Source organism: Mus musculus, chromosome 4 (assembly GCF_000001635.26).
Source record: "Mus musculus strain C57BL/6J chromosome 4, GRCm38.p6 C57BL/6J".
Lineage (NCBI taxonomy): Eukaryota > Metazoa > Chordata > Mammalia > Rodentia > Muridae > Mus > Mus musculus.
Genome location: NC_000070.6, coordinates 83431000 through 83449410, shown reverse-complemented (window position 1 = coordinate 83449410; position 18411 = coordinate 83431000). Strand labels below are relative to the sequence as shown.

At 43.9% G+C, this 18411-nt stretch overlaps 1 protein-coding gene across 15 annotated transcripts in view; it reads right to left on the bottom strand.

Moving 5' to 3' along the window:
• Snapc3 (small nuclear RNA activating complex, polypeptide 3) overlaps positions 1-18411 on the bottom strand; it is a 57309-nt gene that overhangs the window by 23609 nt on the left and 15289 nt on the right. For 11 of the 15 annotated variants that reach the window (NR_152448.1, XM_011250134.3, XM_006538369.4 and 8 more), the window contains exons 4-6: positions 14116-14220; positions 12938-13087; positions 7442-7524 (exon numbers count right to left, since the gene is read on the bottom strand). Coding sequence is in view for 13 of the 15 variants with exons in the window: in XM_011250134.3 (XP_011248436.1) it covers positions 7442-7524; positions 12938-13087; positions 14116-14220 (338 nt within the window). In the remaining 2 variants the exon portion in view is untranslated. Of the gene's footprint in view, positions 1-6156; positions 6659-7324; positions 7525-11687; positions 11825-12937; positions 13088-14115; positions 14221-18411 lie in introns of those variants that run through there. The other 4 variants (NR_152449.1, XM_030253918.1, XM_030253913.1 and 1 more) reach the window with 3 other exon arrangements.

Here is an 18411-nt window from a genome sequence, read left to right as displayed (position 1 = left end):
CAGTGCCACATTTTTTTTGACAACAGGTCAACAGGTTTGTTTTGTTTTTAAGCAAAAACTTTAACATGTACCGAGATTAGAGTGTTATTTCTTAGCTTCAGATTCTAATTCTGGTACTGGATGGCAGTGGTGCACACCTTTAATTCCAGCACTTGGGAAGCAGAAGATGGTGTATTAGTCAGGGTTCTCTAGAGTCACAGAACTTATGAATAGTCTCTAAATAGTAAAGGAATTTATTGATGACTTACAGTCGGCAGCCCAATTCCCAACAATTGTTCAGTCGCAGCTGTGAATGGAAGTCCAAGGATCTAGCAGTTACTCAGTCTCACGCAGCAAGCAGGCGAAGGAGCAAGAGCTCGAGCTAGACTCCCTTCTTCCAATGTCCTTATATTGTCTCCAGCAAAAGGTGTAGCCCAGATTAAAGGTGTGTTCCACCACACCTTTAATCCCAGATGAAAGGCATAGCCCAGATTAAAGGTGTGTTCCTTAACTCGGAGATTCAATCTTCTGGAATCCATAGCCACTATGGCTCAAGATCTTCAAACCAAGATCCAGATAAGGATCTCCAAGCCTCCAGATAAGGGTCACTGGTGAGCCTTCCAATTCCGGATTGTAGTTCATTCCAAATATTGTCAAGTTGACAACCAGGAATAGCCACTACAATCCACCCCTTGTCAACTTGACACAAATAATATCTCATGTTCACATGAAACAATAACAAGGTTGTAAATACGCCTAACATGATATAACTATCCCTCGTACAATCGCAAACGCATTAGTAAATTTACAATGGGCATTCATATTACTTTATAATCCTCGTTTCTGCAACTGGTTACGTGGCCTTAATTGGTATTTATAACTACCTTCCTCTACTACCCATTCTGTATTTCCTTCACCTTCAGCCAGCACCTCAGCAGGTCTTGGCTCTTTTCCTGGAGGATTGACCCATACCTTCATTCCTGATGGGTCTGCGTCCTTTGTCATCCTGCTTGGATTAGGCTGTTGTAGTTTCCCATTGACTTTAATCACAGGACATGGTAGTACTAAGAGACGCCCTAAGGGATCTCCTACACTCCAGACATAATCTTGCTTACCACCATTGTGAAGAGGTAATCCAATTTCCCCATGGTAATCTGGATCTATCACCCCTCCTAACACTGTTATTCCTTTTTTAGCCTGTTGGTTTAAGGGCATTAGAAGCCCAAAATGACCAGGGGGAAGTCTGAGCTTCCAGTTCAATGAAATGTTTGTTGTAGCTCCTGGTAGGAGCACTCCCCTCTCTGGAGCCAAAACTTCTAAGCCAGCAGAACCTAGAGTTATGGGGACAGGAAGCAAAAATTTTCCTAGAGGGTCACTAGGAGTGATAGTAAGTGGAACTATTCCGTTTTCCACCCCTTGATTCCTGGACCCATGAATCCTGGCTATGGGTGAAACTGTACCATATATCGAGCGCTGATTCAAAGCATATACTGCCTTCTGAAGAACTCTGCCCCAGCCTTCCAAGCTGTTACCACCTAATTGGCGCTGTAACTGCGTCTTCAAAAGGCCATTCCATCTTTCTATCAGCCCAGCTGCTTCAGGATGATGGGGAATGTGGTAAGACCAGTGAATTCCATGATCGTGAGCCCACTGTCGTACTTCTCTGGCTGTGAAATGAGTTCCTTGGTCAGAAGCAATACTGTGTGGAATACCATGACGATAGATGAGGCATTCTGTCAGTCCGTGAATGGTGGTTTTAGCAGAGGCATTACGTGCAGGAAAGGCAAATCCATAACCAGAATAAGTATCTACTCCAGTAAGAACAAAACGCTGTCCTTTCCACGAAGGAAGTGGTCCAATGTAGTCAACCTGCCACCAGGTTGCTGGCTGGTCACCTCGAGGAATGGTGCCATATCTGGGGCTCAGTGTTGGTTTCTGCTGTTGGCAGATCTGGCAATCAGCAGCAGCTGTAGCCAGGTCAGCCTTGGTGAGTGGAAGCCCATGTTGCTGAGCCCAAGCATAACCTCCATCTCGACCACCATGGCCACTTTGTTCATGTGCCCATTGAGCAATGACAGGGATGGCTGGGGAGAGAGGCTGACTGTCCACAGAACGGGTCATCTTATCTACTTGATTATTGAACTCCTCCTCGGCTGAAGTCACCTTTTGGTGAGCATTTACATGGGACACAAATATCTTCACATCCTTTGCCCATTTTGAGAGATCTATCCACATACTTCTTCCCCAGATGTCTTTCTCACCAATTTTCCAATTGTGATCTTTCCAAGTCCCTGACCATCCAGCCAATCCATTGGCTACAGCCCATGAGTCAGTGAATAATCGTACATCTGGCCACTTCTTCTTACAAACAAACTGTAATACCATGTGTACTGCCCGAAGTTCTGCCCACTGTGAAGATTTCCCTTCACCTGTGTCTTTCAAGGTTGTCCCAGAAAGGGGTTGTAATGCTGCAGCTGTCCACTTCTGGGTGGTGCCTGCATAACGTGCAGAGCCATCAGTAAACCAGGCTCTAGTCTTCTCCTCTTCGGTCAGTTGATCATAGGGAACACCCCATGAGGCTATAGGTGCATGCTTGGCAGCAGATGGCATTGTAACAGGAGTAGAAACCATAGGCATTTGAGCAACTTCTTCATGTAACTTGCTTGTGCCTTCAGGACCTGCTCTGGCCCGATCACGTATATACCACTTCCATTTGATAATAGACTGCTGCTGTGCGCGTCCCACTTTATGACTTGCAGGGTCTGATAGTACCCAGCTCATGATGGGTAGTTCAGGTCGCATAGTGACTTGGTGTCCTATTGTCAGACGTTCAGTTTCCACTAAGGCCCAATAGCAGGCCAAGAGCTGTTTTTCAAAGGGAGAATAGTTGTCTGCAGATGATGGCAGAGCTTTGCTCCAAAATCCCAAAGGTCTTTTCTGTGATTCACCTACAGGGGCCTGCCAGAGGCTCCAAACAGCATCTCTATCAGCCACAGACACCTCAAGTACCATCGGATCTGCTGGGTCATATGGTCCAAGTGGTAGAGCAGCCTGCACAGCAGCCTGGACCTGTTGAAGGGCCTTCTCCTGTTCCAGGCCCCACACAAAGCTAGCAGCTTTCCGAGTCACTTGGTAAATAGGCCTAAGTAACACACCCAAGTGAGGGATGTGTTGTCTCCAGAATCCAAATAGACCCACTAAACGTTGTGCTTCTTTCTTGGTTGTAGGAGGGGCCAGGTGCAATAACTTATCTTTCACCTTAGAAGGAATATCTCTGCATGCCCCACACCACTGGACTCCTAAGAATTTCACTGAGGTAGATGGTCCTTGAATTTTGGTTGGATTTATTTCCCATCCTCTGATACGCATATGTGTTACCAATGAGTCCAAAGTGGTTGCTACTTCCTGCTCACTTGGTCCAATCAGCATAATGTCATCAATATAGTGCACCAATGTGATATTTTGTGGAAGATCCAAACGATCAAGATCCCTTCTAACTAAATTATGACACAGGGCAGGAGAGTTAATATATCCTTGAGGCAAAACTGTGAAGGTATACTGTTGGCCTTGCCAACTGAAAGCAAATTGCTTCTGGTGGTCCTTATGGACAGGTACTGAGAAGAAGGCATTTGCCAGATCAATAGCCGCATACCAGGTGCCAGGAGATGTGTTAATTTGCTCAAGTAAGGAAACTACATCTGGTACAGCAGCTGCAATTGGAGTTACTACCTGATTTAGTTTTCGGTAATCAACTGTCATTCTCCATGATCCATCTGTTTTCTGCACTGGCCAGATAGGAGAGTTAAATGGAGATGTGGTGGGAACCACCACCCCTGCATCTTTCAAGTCCTTGATAGTGGCAGTAATTTCTGCAATTCCTCCAGGAATACGATACTGTTTTTGATTCACTATTTTCTTTGGCAGAGGCAACTCTAAAGGCTTCCATTTGGCCTTTCCAACCATAATAGCCCTCACTCTACAGTTCAGGGAACCAATATGAGAATTCTGCCAATTTCTGAGTATATCTATCCCAATTATACATTCTGGAACTGGGGAAATCACCACAGGATGTGTCCGGGGACCTACTGGACCTACTGTGAGTCGGACATCAGTCAAAACTCCATTAATCACCTGCCCTCCATAAGCCCCTACTTTAACTGGAGGGCCACAATGTTTCTTGGGATCCCCTGGGATCAGTGTCAACTCAGAACCAGTATCCAGAAGACCCCAAAAGTCTGATTATTTCCTTTTCCCCAGTGTACAGTTACCCTTGTAAAAGGCCGTAGGTCCCTCTGGGGAAGAACTGGAGAAAGGGTAACAGCAAAACCTTTGAGTGTCTTATCAAGATCCTTCCTCAGCGGAACCTGGCCACCCCTTCATTCAAGGGGTTCTGGATCTGTAAACTGTCTCAAGTCTGGAAATTGATTCACTGGCCGAGATTGCTGTTTACCACGATCTAATGTAGCCTTTCTTTCATTTGACTGTTTACCACGATCTAATGTAGCCTTTCTTTCATTTGTTTGAGAATTTTTCTGCTTATACAGATCAAACAAATATGCAGTAGGCTTCCTATGTATTTCATTCCTGGAAACACCATGATTGGTTAGCCAGTACCAAAGGTCCAACCGAGTCATGCCATTATAAATTTCACCTCTCCTGTGCTGACCATTACTGGGTATGTTATTATAAACATTCTTTTGTCTACGCTGTCCATTATAATAACTAGAATCACCTTGTCTCGGGCGATTCAATGCTGCCACCTGGCCCTTGTTACCTCGGAATCCAACTAAACCCAGTGAATTTAATTCATCTAATTGAGCAGAAGCATCTCCAATGCTAAGATCTGGCACAAGGAAAAGGGAAAGAACAAAACCCTTCAAATGTGCTGGTGCCCCTTTCACCAATTTGCGTCTTATAGAGCTGGTGAAAGGCATATCTTCTGGACCTTCCCATTGTGGACAATTATGCTTTACACAATATATCCACTCTAGCATTGCAATTTCCCTAAGTCTTAAAATCCCTTCATCAACACTAAGCCATGGAATATCAGGCATCTCCAAGTCATTTCCAGTAGGCCATCTTTTGATAAACACCTCAGCCAACCATTCAAACAAACTTTTGACACCTTTTTTAACTATGCGAGCTTCCGTATTAAACCTAGAATCTCTACTCAGAGGACCCATGTCAATAAACTCAGCCTGCTCTAGTTTTATGTTCCTTCCACCCTTATCCCACACCCTTAAAATCCATTCCCACACATATTCACCAGGTTTCTGCTTGAATGAATTAGCAAACTCATTAAGCTCCTTAGTAGTGTAGCGAATTTCCTCATGGACTACACTTTCTACCTCCCCTCTAGGGGCCTGTTTTGCTTTGAGTCTGGTTACAGGTCTAGAAGAAACTATTGGTGGGCCGTGAGCAGACTCTGCAAAATTAATTTCCTCATGTGGGGAAGGCATTATTTCAAGAGGTGGGGCTGAGGGTACTACTTCCTCAGGTGGGGCAAACCCTTGAGAATCTGAGGATTCAAAATTCTCAGCTTCAACATGGTCTTCCCACACATCCCCATCCCATGTTGTAGGATCCCATTCTTTGCCAATTAGAGCCCTTACTTTAACTGTCGACACACTCTGAGGCTGAGACTTGAATTTTCGCTGTAGTTCAGCCAACCTTAAAATGAGAGTTTCTGTTTGATTTTCTGCAACTTGAGCTCTATTGCTACAAGAGAGAAGATTCTCCTCAAGGACACACTTAGCAACTTTTAGATCGTTTACTTGTGTCTGGAGACTTTCGATTTTATCACACAACTCCTTCCTTTCATTCATCATTCTTTCCACAGATACTAAGAGCAGCCAGCCAGTAAAATCATTTTCCGATTTTTTCCCCATCTTGTAGAAAGCTTTGTGCACTGAATCACCTAATTCATTAAGAAAATCAAGGTCATTAGCTTCTTTAAGTTCGGAATATAGTTTCAACCATGGGTCTTCAAAATTCTCTGAGCTCCCAGGAGGGAGAGAATCTGGAGAGGTTTCAATATTTGAAAGTGCTGGTGGATCAACAAGCCAATTCCAGTATTTTAAAAGATTCATCCTTGTACTTCTGTTACTCTAGAACCACTCCTGGTACCAACTTCTGTATTAGTCAGGGTTCTCTAGAGTCACAGAACTTATGAATAGTCTCTAAATAGTAAAGGAATTTATTGATGACTTACAGTCGGCAGCCCAATTCCCAACAATTGTTCAGTCGCAGCTGTGAATGGAAGTCCAAGGATCTAGCAGTTACTCAGTCTCACGCAGCAAGCAGGCGAAGGAGCAAGAGCTCGAGCTAGACTCCCTTCTTCCAATGTCCTTATATTGTCTCCAGCAAAAGGTGTAGCCCAGATTAAAGGTGTGTTCCACCACACCTTTAATCCCAGATGAAAGGCATAGCCCAGATTAAAGGTGTGTTCCTTAACTCGGAGATTCAATCTTCTGGAATCCATAGCCACTATGGCTCAAGATCTTCAAACCAAGATCCAGATAAGGATCTCCAAGCCTCCAGATAAGGGTCACTGGTGAGCCTTCCAATTCCGGATTGTAGTTCATTCCAAATATTGTCAAGTTGACAACCAGGAATAGCCACTACAGATGGAGATCTGTTAGAGGCCAGGCTGGTTTGATAAGTTCCAGGACATCCAGGGCTATAGAGAAACTTGTCTTAAAAAACTGGGGGTGGGGGTGGGGGTGGGGACACAGGACAGAGGGACATGACTAATTATGGCAAGTACTGATAGTTATGTCCCACAGAGGCTAAAACTCTAGAACAGGTGTAAAAACTACAATAAAACTGGCTGGAACCTGGTCATGGGAGGATATAGCCATGAAACAGTGCTAATAAACGCTATTAGAGATGAACTTTCATATTCGTTTACCTAAACACACACACATCCATACGTATGAGACATACAGAAAAAATAGTAAAAAGTGGGTGGGAAGGTGGCTAGTGGGGTGCACTGTTCTTCCACAGGCCCTGACACACTCTAACTCCAGGGATCCTGGATGTGCTATCACCTGTACTCACAAGCACACAGTGTGTGGTCCCCCTTTCCCCCATAATAAAAAATCTTTAAAACTGAAGAAAAAAATTGAACGGTTATCATTTGAGATTAATAACCTTTTTAGAGGTATGAGCCATCCAAACTTAACAATTCCTTGAGGGAGAGCGGATACAGTAGTAAGATTTATGGAGATGTCACTAAGAGTTAGAAATAGGCTGGGTGTTGCAGCACAGCCTTTAATCCCAGCACTTGGGAGGCAGGTGGGTAGAAACCCTGTCTCAAGGGAAAAGAAAGGGGACTAGAAACAGCTGTATAGTAAGTGGTTTTTAATGTGGGAGGCAGAGGCAGGAGGATGAACCAAGGTCTAGGCCATCCAGGGGCACAGAGTGAATCCCTTCCTCCAAGGGCTTTGGGAAGAATTAGTACCTGCTCAAGTCTCTGCATTCTGGGTATCTTCTGTCATTGTAAAATGTTCCTTCAAAATAGAAAAAAGCCGACTTGTAGAGGTCCTACAAGAAAACAGACAGTGCTCAACGAAAGCCCATTCACAGTTCAAATATTCACAATACACTATAAAACCACAAGAATACCAGACAACGCATGATGGGACCTCTCTGCTACCACTCAGTAAAACCTTGCTGCTTGGACACACACACAGGGAGAGAGAGAGACACAGCTCTTTTTCAGCTTTATCCTATTGCTATTCTAATCATTAGGCCTGATTTAAATGTGTGTTCTAAGGCTTGAGAGGAGCCCAGAGCGTTCGCATCACTGTTGCTTCCCTCTCAGCAGCCTGCACGAGCAGGTACTTTTCTATCAGAACTGGAAACCACAGCAGCCGCCTTGATGCGTTCCTAGCGACGACATGGTTCTCTAGTTACATATTTCCTGCCATTTCTTTTATTTTCAGCTTTCTTACAAAACCTTTTCAATTTCCAGTAACTCTTAACATGGATTGGGGGGCGGGGGGGGGCAGGATTTCTTTGTGTAGCCTTTGCTGTCCTAAAACTCTGTAAATTAGACTGGCAACCAACTCCGAGATCTACCTGATCTACCTCCTGAGTGACAGGACTAAAGACATACACCACCAGGGTTTCTGTCCTTAAGTCATGTTATGTAATAGTACACATGTAATAGTTATGTAATAGTAGGTACACGTGGTCTCAATCCTGAATCACACCAAACTTAAAGGGGATGGCCAGGATCCTCACGGTACAAGTCACTGAATCCTCAGGGCTGGCTGTATAGTTAAGAAATAATAATTAAGTACTAAATGTCCTGTTTGGCTGCTAGAACACAAACCAGTCTTTTTAATGTGCTTCTGCAGCATTCAGAACAGTAAGCTATTTAAAATAAGGGTCCAAGGGCTAGTGAGATGGCCCAGGGGTAAAGTGACTGGTGATAAGCCTGGGGGACCTAAGTTTGATCACTGGGTGCTCAAGGTAGAAGGGATGATGGACCCGCGCTCACAAGTGGTCCCTGGCCCTCCACACATGGGCATGGCACACACTTGTATGCAAACATATACAAATAAAGTATAAGAAAACATAGAAAAAGCCGGGCGTGGTGGCTCACGCCTTTAATCCCAGCACTCGGGAGGCAGAGGCGGGTGGATTTCTGAGTTCGAGGCCAGCCTGGTCTACAAAGTGAGTTCCAGGACAGCCAGGGCTATACAGAGAAACCCTGTCTCGAAAAACAAAACAAAACCAAACAAACAAAAACAAAAAAAGAAAAAGAAAACATTGAAAAGGTAAATGATCTAGAGCTAGGCATAGCAATGCATAAGAATAATCCCAATGTTAAGAAGGCTAAGGCAAGAAGACTGCTGTGAGTTTGGTGTCAGTTTCTGCTACATAGTTCTGGGCAAGCCTGGGTTACACAGGCTTGTAGACTCTCTGTTTTAAGATGGATGGATGGATGGATAGATAGATACATGCATGCATGCCCTAACCATAACTAATGCCTCATTTTGGAAACAAAGTTTGATATACATACAATTTTGTTGATCATACAACACTTGTATAAACCTCCACTAGAAGTGACTTGAACACCTTAATGTCTTCTCACATAATTGCTTATTTACAAAGAAAACTCTAGAACAAAAGTAGTTTTCACCAATAATAACCTCTCCTCACTGTACAAAGAAGTAACAGATGGGCAGGTTTAGTAACCCACATGCAATGCCAGCACTTCTGAAGCTGAGGCAGGAGAATCACAAATTCCAAGCAGCATGGGCTACACTGGAAGACAGTGTATTTGATACTTATTCAGAAAGTACTTGTACTGTTTACATGTTTGTTTTAAAAATACAGTTCCATTCTCAAGGCAATTATTAAAAAAACAAACACTGGCAAATCCTCCTCTACTTCAAAGCTAGAGAGACTTAATTAAATGCATTAGAGTTATCCAAGTCCTGGCACATCAACAACAGCCATCTAGCTCACTCTAAGAGCTGCAACTCACTGTCAAACCAGTCTACAACAGCTAGTGGAATACATGCCAGGAAACCAACAAAAACATAGAACACGGGGTCTTATTTTCACTTTTCTTTGAGGTACAATGGTGCTTAACACAAAAAACACTTCTGGAAAAAGCTACGAAGTATTGAACAGAGGCTCATTATACTATTCTCTATATTGATTACATATTTGAAAATTTTCCAACAGAAACCTTACAAATGAGAAAAAATAACCCCCACAGCCAACAATACTGTAAAATAAAAATGTCAATGAAATAGTCTTTCTAAGGCTCATAAAGATGTTAGCCTCAGCCGGGTATACACATTTAATCCCAACATTTAGGAGACAAAGGCAGGTGGATCTCTGAGTTGAAGGCCAGCTGGTCTACAAACCAAGTCCAGGGCATCCAGGACTATTACACAGAGAAAACCTGTCTTGAAAAAAACAAAAACCAAAAACCCCAGTAACAACAGCAGAAAGATGTTAAATTCAGTCAATACTTCATTCATAGGAATCTGTCCTTCTAAATGCTTTTAACATCATAAACACACATTTCTAAGCCATTGCTGAAGAACAAAAAGGAAAACAGATTTCTGAACTGATACATTCATCTCCCACCAGGCCCTGTGCTAGAAGCTGCTGGTGAGTGAGTGAATCACACCGTGCTTCAGCAGTCATTCACAGCGGGCGGCAGGGCAGGGCAGGGCAGGGCAGGGCAGGGCAGGGCAGGGCAGGGCAGAGAAGCTGTGGGCTCAGAAGGAGAAACGAGAACCCGACTCTAGCCCCCACCACTGATGGCTGAGCTTGAGCAGCTCAGGATGACTATGCTCTTTTCTTATAAAAATGGTGACAATTCTTTTAAGGCCAGCATACACTAGGCACATGACATGTGCTCAATGATCAGAGTATTATTTTAGTAGACAAACAAAGAATGTAGCCACAGATGTGTAAATATTAAGACAGTAGGGGCTAGAGAGATGGGTTAGTGGTTACAAGCACTTGTTGCTGGAATGAACTACATATCTGCTCTTACCAATGCTGATAGGTTACTATAAAAAGGGATTCTTCATGGTAATCTTTTCTTTTTGAAAGAAAAGAGCTCTGTATCTCTAGCTATCCTGGAATTTGCTATGTAGACAAGTGTTAGAGAATATTTGATTACACTGTGAACCCGAGACTGTTATTTCCTGGGAATTGCTGGTTGTGGTACCTCAGCTCTTAGCACACATCTTTAATCCCAATCAATGAAGGTAAGCCACCCATGTTTAAAAGTGAGTGACAGACGTGATGAATCAGAGAAAGATTTGACGGACTAGGATATGACAGCCCCCCACCAGGAGAGAGGAAAAGAAAGCTACTTAAGGGACAATGCAGAAAATGAAAAAGGCAGTTTTACTGGAAGAGTCTTACAGAGAGAGACAGGTTGAAGAGAACAAGCTAGACAGAGGTGAAGGCAGAAAGAGCCATAGAATGACAAGGAGACAGAAGATTTGCTATGAGGCCAGGCAGAGCCATTCAGCAGATGCAGAGAGAGAAGCCAGACTGAATCAGTGAGCCTGGAGAAGAGTCTGAGCCAGGACAGCTGAGTTGAATCAGCCAGCAGGAGTTCAGAGAGAACTAGAAAGGGTGAGCTGATTCAGCAGAAAGTCTCTGAGGCTGGAAACATTCTAGGCCTAGATTATGATTGTACAGAGGCTAGAAGCTTCCAGGACCAGGCCTAGGTTAGCAGATGGATGCAGTAAGCCTCTGAGATGACAATTACATCAGGGGGGAAAAATACTTTTACAGATCAGTCTGGTCTTGAAATCAGAGATCTGCTTGCCTCCACCTCCTGAGTGCTGGGATTAAAGACATACACCACCATACCCAGCTCACATTAATCTATTTATAGTTACACCTTCTTTTTTGGTAGGGTTAAGAAAGCTTTCAAGCCGGGCATGGTGGCGCACGCCTTTTAATCCCAGCACTCGGGAGGCAGAGGCAGGTGGATTTCTGAGTTCGAGGCCAGCCTGGTCTACAAAGTGAGCTCCAGGACAGCCAGGGCTACACAGAGAAACCCTGTCTCGAAAAAAAAAAAAAAAAAAACAAAGAAAGAAAAAAAAAAAGAGAGAAAGCTTTCAAAAGATTGATGCTTTCTCCCTTGGAAAAAAAAAAAAGAGAGAGAAACCTATTTCCTTAAAATTCCATTTGTTTCTCTTTATCATTGCAGTTACCTCCACAAGCACTGACTCAGAAGTTCAGTAGAGTTTAAGGATCTTAAAACCATTTTCAACATAACCACAAACATCTAGTGTAATCTCTTCATGAGCCATGATGCTCATCTCCATGTCAGTCACTGAACATGGTGGGTCTGTAAGACAGAGACACAAACAGCACCAGGACATTATACACATGAAAAGCCTGCAACCAAGTCTGTAAATGTGACCATGATTCGGCTGCCACCCCCATGCATGGTGATATGCTTCTTAACACACTGAAATGCTCAAAACAGGAGCAGGGAGAAGACACACATTCACTGTGTAAAGCCTAATGAGTGTCAGTTAACGGGACTCAAAATCAAAGAACTAAAACTGTGCATAGCTGATGGAGACAGGAGCCTGACTTTTGATCCTTTTCCAAGTTCTATCTGCATCCTACTTGTTTCAGCTGTCCTTTCATGGGCCTGCAGAGATGCCCTCTCCTTAGTGGGCAAGGAAACCCAGGGTCCTCTGCCAGGGCTGCACCACGAGAAAGAACCAGATCAATTCTGTGTCTTGTGATTCAGCAATATCAGGCTGTTGCGTTTGCTTAGGTTGGTAAACCCTCACTTCTGAGGGGCTGGGCAGCCTGCTCCTCTTCAAGAGGTGCTGAGGCATTTTTGTCTCACAAGTCGTGCCCCTGCTGGGAAACAAGCTCATGAAGAGATTACACTACATGTTTGTGGTTATGTTATGGGAAAGGTCAACTCTGCCATCATCCGACACCAGCCCGTGTACTTTTCAGCCCTTCAAGCAGTGACTAACAGGTGCAAATGACTCTTGGCCAACTTCAAACTTTTCCTGGAGGTAGTAAAGGTGGAGTGAAAATCTCAGCATTTTAAACAGGAAAGAATGAAGAACAACGCCAAAGCAACAATAAGGCTGAGCCTATAACTCAGTTCTAATGCTTACGTGGTTTAATCCCTAGGACCAACAAATGAATGAATAAGGAAGCTGCAGTGCTACTTCACTGTGACTGTTAGACAAGGGGAAAGAGCGGTCAGAGGACAGTGTCATAGAACAGTTGTAATGGTGAGAAGTGAGAATATGTACACAATGCTGCCTCTGAAAGGCTCTATGGACAGCAGACGGAGAGACGAGACCTCAGTGCACAACAAGGACAATGAGAACACGCATTCAACACTTAGGACCCTGCTGGAGCAATCACTACGGGTTCCTTTGCTGCTATTCCTTCTTTTTAAGGGGGAAAGGGAAGGTCATCTTACTTTGCTGATGTGCTCAGGGGCTTGGTCTGGCGCGTTGCTGAATTCTCCACCGATCTGGAGGTCACTGACACAGCAAATTGAATCTCTCAGTTCTGTGAGCTTCTGACTGCCCAGTACCAACATGGTCTGGTATGGTTTGTGTTCTTTGTGCTAAAGTTAAACAGTAAAGTTAACAGTGCCCATTTTAGAAAACCAGTTAACCATAAATCCTACCAAGACATGTTAAAAGAAGTTACTAATTTTCTTTTTCTATTCTTTTCATCCTGGAACTCACTCTGTAGACCCAACTGGCCTCAAACTCAAGAGATCTGCCTGCCTCTGCCTCCCAAGTGATGAGATTAAAGGCATGGTTGCCTAGCATAATTTTCTTAATTTGACCTATCCTTTAGGGTTGGAGTCAGGGTTCCGTAGTACAGCACTGCCTAGTATGTACAAGGTTCTGAGTTTGATTTATAATACTAAAAACAAATCACATCCATAAGTTGACATTCTGTGTTCTCTTAGATTCTGTATCATTATTAAGCTCTTACAAAGAGTGAGCTTTTTGGTAGAAGTGTGTGGTATCTACCATGCATGTGGAATGGTAGGAATGGGAGTGCTGTTCAGAGCTCAGACCAACCAATCTGAAAGTGCTCACCCTTCCATGCCGGGACTTCCTTAGAGAAACCCTCAGCTCAGATGCTAACCTAGCCCTTCTGTGAACTGCCTCCTTCCAGGTGGTTGTCTCAGGCAATACAAAAGAAACACTGGCATCCTTGTTATGCATTTGTATCAAAAAGCAACTTCCTAAGCATCTCAACAAAGTTTATCCCATTCCACAACCAGCAACCTATTTAGCAAAAACAACCAAATAAACAAACAAAACCCCTCAATAATTCATAGAATTAGAATCTCTATGGAGGTGTATGCAGACTTTCAGTTTTTACTGCAAAGTCAGCTACAAGCTCTAATTAATCATTGGTTAAAAGATGTAAATTTAACTTTTGAAATTGTTGGAACATTTATTAAAACAATGAACTCACAAATACATCTTGTCTTAAAAGCTTTGCCAAAGGTCCTTTTAGGGACTTGTGGCTTCACGGTGATAAAGTGCCTCTCTAGAAGGCATCGGGGCCCTAGGCTCTAACCCTCATACTCAGAGAGACTTAGCCATCAAACAAGAAGGTTTCACCACTGACCTTATTAAATATAACAGGATATAAGATGTTCACAGATAGGATACACTCTCCTTCTTCAATCATGTCTGCTGGGTTTTCAGGTTTCTTCCCTAGTGCATGAGATTCCTGGAGAAAGAAAACAAGACCTTGAAATCAGCCACTGTAACTCAGTAAGAGGCAGTGAGGACTCCAGTCAACCTTGGGTCTAATGTCTAATTCAAAGTGAGGAATGCCCAGCTGGACTCTCTCTCTTTCTCTCTCTCTCTCTCTCTCTCCCCCCCATGCCCCACCCTTCCTCTCCTTTCTTTTTTAGTTTTTTGAGACAAAGTTACTCTGTGTATTCTTGACCATCCTGGAACTAGTTCTGTAGACCAGGCTGGCCTCAGACTCAGAGCTCCTCCTGCCTTTGCTTCCTGACTGCTGAGATGCGCCACTACTGCCCAGCGAACCATTATTCTCTTTATGCTGTTTCACCTATTGTAATAACAGAAAATACTTTACAGAGTTGTTTCTGGGAATGTGTACATAAAACGTAATCCCAGCACTAGGGAGGTATGGTCAGGCTGATCTCTGTGATCAGCTTACATAGTGACTTCCAAGACAGCCAGAACTAAATAGTGTCTTGAAGGAAAAAAAGAGTTAATTGGAGCTGGCAGATGGATTAGCAGGTAAAGAACCTGCTGTCAAGCCTGGCAACCGGAGGGGTCTTTCTTTCTTTCTTTCTTTCTTTTTAAGAGTTATTTATTTATTTTATGTATATGAGTACACTGTCGCTGTCTTCAGACACACCAGAAGAGGGCAATCGGATCCTCATTACAGATGGAATTGACCTCAGGACCTCTGGAAGGGCAGTCAGTGCTCTTAACCACTGAGCCATCTCTCCAGCCCACAACCTGAGTCCTTGATCCCAGAAATTCCTACCGGGAAGGAGAGGACTGTAAGTTGTGGCAGGTGTATATGCACATGTACGCTTGCCCAATGGTCTCACCCACTCTCTCTGAATGTTAAAAAAGATGTAACATGGTAACTCATAATTCCTACAAGCAAATTCTACAGTCATATGTAAATAGAAGTCTACTGAATCAAAGTGTGGTGGTTTGTAAATGCTGGGGAGGTAGCGCTGTTAGGAGGTGCGGCCTTATTGGAGGAGGGGTAATCTTGTTAGAGGAACTGTGTCACTGTGGAGGCAGGGCTGTGAGGTCTCATAAATAAATATACTTAAGTCTGACCAGTGAGATCCAGACTCATTCCTGGTTGCCTGCAGGTCAATATGGAGAACTCTTGGCTCCTCTAGCACAGTCTGTTCATTCCCACCATGATGAAACTGTACGCCAGCCCCAACTAAATGTTTTCCATTATAAGAGTTGCCTTGGTCATGGTGTCTCTTTACAGCAATAAAACCCTAACTAAGACAAAAAGCAAATAAAATAAGATGCTAAGCCAGCTATTATAAACATGGCCAGTGAACTAATAGAAACCAGTTACTTTAACTGCAGGAAATCAGCTTCCCCAACTGATTGAACAGCTGATTTCTCATCAGAGAAAAAGACAAGAAACAAGTCAGATGATACACTTCAAACCACGAAAGAAAACAGTTATCCAGAATTCTGTATCTGGCAAAGGTGTGTATCCAGGTCTGGAGAGATTGCTCAGCAGTTAAGAGCACTGACTGCTCTTCTGAAGGTCCTGAGTTCAAATCCTAGCAACCACACGGTGGCTCACAACCATCTGGTGCCCTCTTTTGGGATGTCTGAAGACAGCTACAGTGTACTTACATGTAATATTAAATAAATCTTTTTTAAAAAAGTATGTCTCGCTGGGTGGTGGTGGTGCACGCCTTTAATCCCAGCATTCGGGAGGCAGAGGCAGGCAGATTTCTGAGTTCGAGGCCAGCCTGGTCTACAGAGTGAGTTCCAGGACAGCCAGGGCTATACAGAGAAACCCTGTCTCGGGGGAAAAAAAAAAAAAAAAAAAAAAGGTATGTCTCCACTCAGAATGCAGGAGATGAAGAGGCACGCAGGCACACAGAGGTGAGGAGGCATCTGCAGCAGCAGCCCTTCTGACTGAAGTGAAGCTGCGCAGTAGATATGCCGAGAAGATACTGTCAGTATATGCTGAAAAGGAAGGAGGTGGGACTCAACATACCCAGCACAAATCAGAATCTAAACAAGGAAGTAATGGGAGAGCAGGGCACAAGGACAGCTAAGAGCTGAGTGCTACAGGAAGCCCTTCCTCCCGGAACCAGTGTCGTTGTAATGGGGACACTCCCCTACTGACTGACAGACTGGATTACAAAAACTTTATTCAGCTGTTATCTACAGGAGACTCATTTTAGATATAAAGACACAGATGGGCAGTGGTAGCGCATGCCTTCAATTTCAGAATCTCAGCACTCGGGAGGCAGAGGCAGGCAGATTTCTGACAGCCTGGTATACAGAGTGAGTTACAGGTCAGCCAGGGCTACACAGAGAACCCGGAGGGGGGTGGGGGGGCGAGAAGGACACAAACACACAGGGTGAAAGTGAAAGGGGAGACAGTATCATAGCAAAAGAAAATTGCTATAGGCTATTTTACTTTCAGCCAAAACAGGCTTTCCATTAAGATGAGTCATAGAAGGGTATTTATATGTTGATAAACATTGCCATACAGCAGTGAGATATGCAATGACAGACATACAGTGAACAAAAAGATCCTAAATTATATGCAACAAAAGCTGGGAGTTTAAAAAACCAAAACAATTGTGAACTTTTGTATTTTACAATACTAACAGGCCTGATCAGGCAGTGGAAGCAGTGAAGGCTAGAGACTAGCACATAAGTAAGCAAAACCCTCCACCCAACAGGAGCCAGTCTATAGGACAGACCACCAACTTCAAGGGACTAAAATCATACACAGTATCCCCATCACCACTGATACTAGATATCACAACAAAATGGATGCTGGGAGCCAACTCAGATCCTTGGGAAGAGTCAAGGAGACGCTAACCACTAAACCACGGCTACACACACGTGAGCTCTATAAAACACTGAACTACTAAAATCAGAAGTAAACGCAGGGGCTGTCCATATGGCCCAGTGGGGGAAGGCACTGACTGATGGCTGACAACCTCATTGTTGCAAACACCAGCTAAGCAGAAAAGGGCAATTCTGGACGGTGCTAAAAAGAAGGCCAATTCTGTGCTTAAGTCTTTGGCTTTAGGTAACTGGGCAACTATAATTATTTCACCATATGTGATGAAATCGAGATGGTAATTCTAGTGAGACACCCTATTTCCATGGAGATGGAAGTCTAACCCACAGCCTTGGGCACGGTATGCAAGCTCTCAGCCCAGACCAAATTTGTCTTTCTGTTCCTTTCCAGACTGCTCACAAAAGGGTGCATGTGGCCCTCAATGCTGAGAGACCACTTAGTGTGTTTCCTGCTTCCTCAGAAGAAACAGGCAGGAATGAGGGAGGTGGGAAGAGAGGGATGGATGGAATCTATATACCACTGTTTAGTTGCATAAACTCTCTTGTCACCCTTTCCTGAAATTGCTGTTTCTAAAGTGTCTTATCTTTATATCAGCCTGTGCTAGAGAAATATTGAATACCTTCCATGTATTACTATTATTCCATATCATTTTGAATGTCAGTGGGTGGTACAGGCCTTTAATCCCAGCACTGAGGAGATGGAGGTGGGCTGATTTCTCAATTCAAGATCAGCCTGCTCTACATAGCAAGCTCCAGGCTAGCCAGAGCTACACAGTGAGACCCCTGAGGTCTGAGGTCTGAATAAAACACACATACACAAAAGCACACACACACACACACACACACACACACACACACACACACACGTCTATCTAATTATGAAACCAGCCGGGCAGTGGTGGCACACGCCTTTAATCCCAGCACTTGGGAGGCAGGCAGTTTCTGAGTTCGAGGCCAGCCTGGTCTACAGAATGAGTTCCAGGACAGCCAGGGCTACACAGAGAAACCCTGTCTCGAAAAAAAAACCAATCAATCAATCAATCAATCAATCAATCATAATTTTGAAACCATGCTTTGGGGGGCAGGGATGCCTTGCATTCCGCCTGGTTGCTATGAACAAAAGAATGAAGGCTAACCTTTGGTTTACATCACATGTTAATGCTGACTCAGACTGGGGCTAAAAAGATGGTTCAACAGTTAAGAGCAATTGCTGCTTTTGTAGGACCACGGTTTGATTTCCCATAACTACATAGGGTTCACAACCATCTCTAAAACTCCAGTTCCAGGGCATCCAAGATCCTTTTCTGGCCTCTCTGGGCAACCAGGCATGCAGGTACTGTAAAGACCT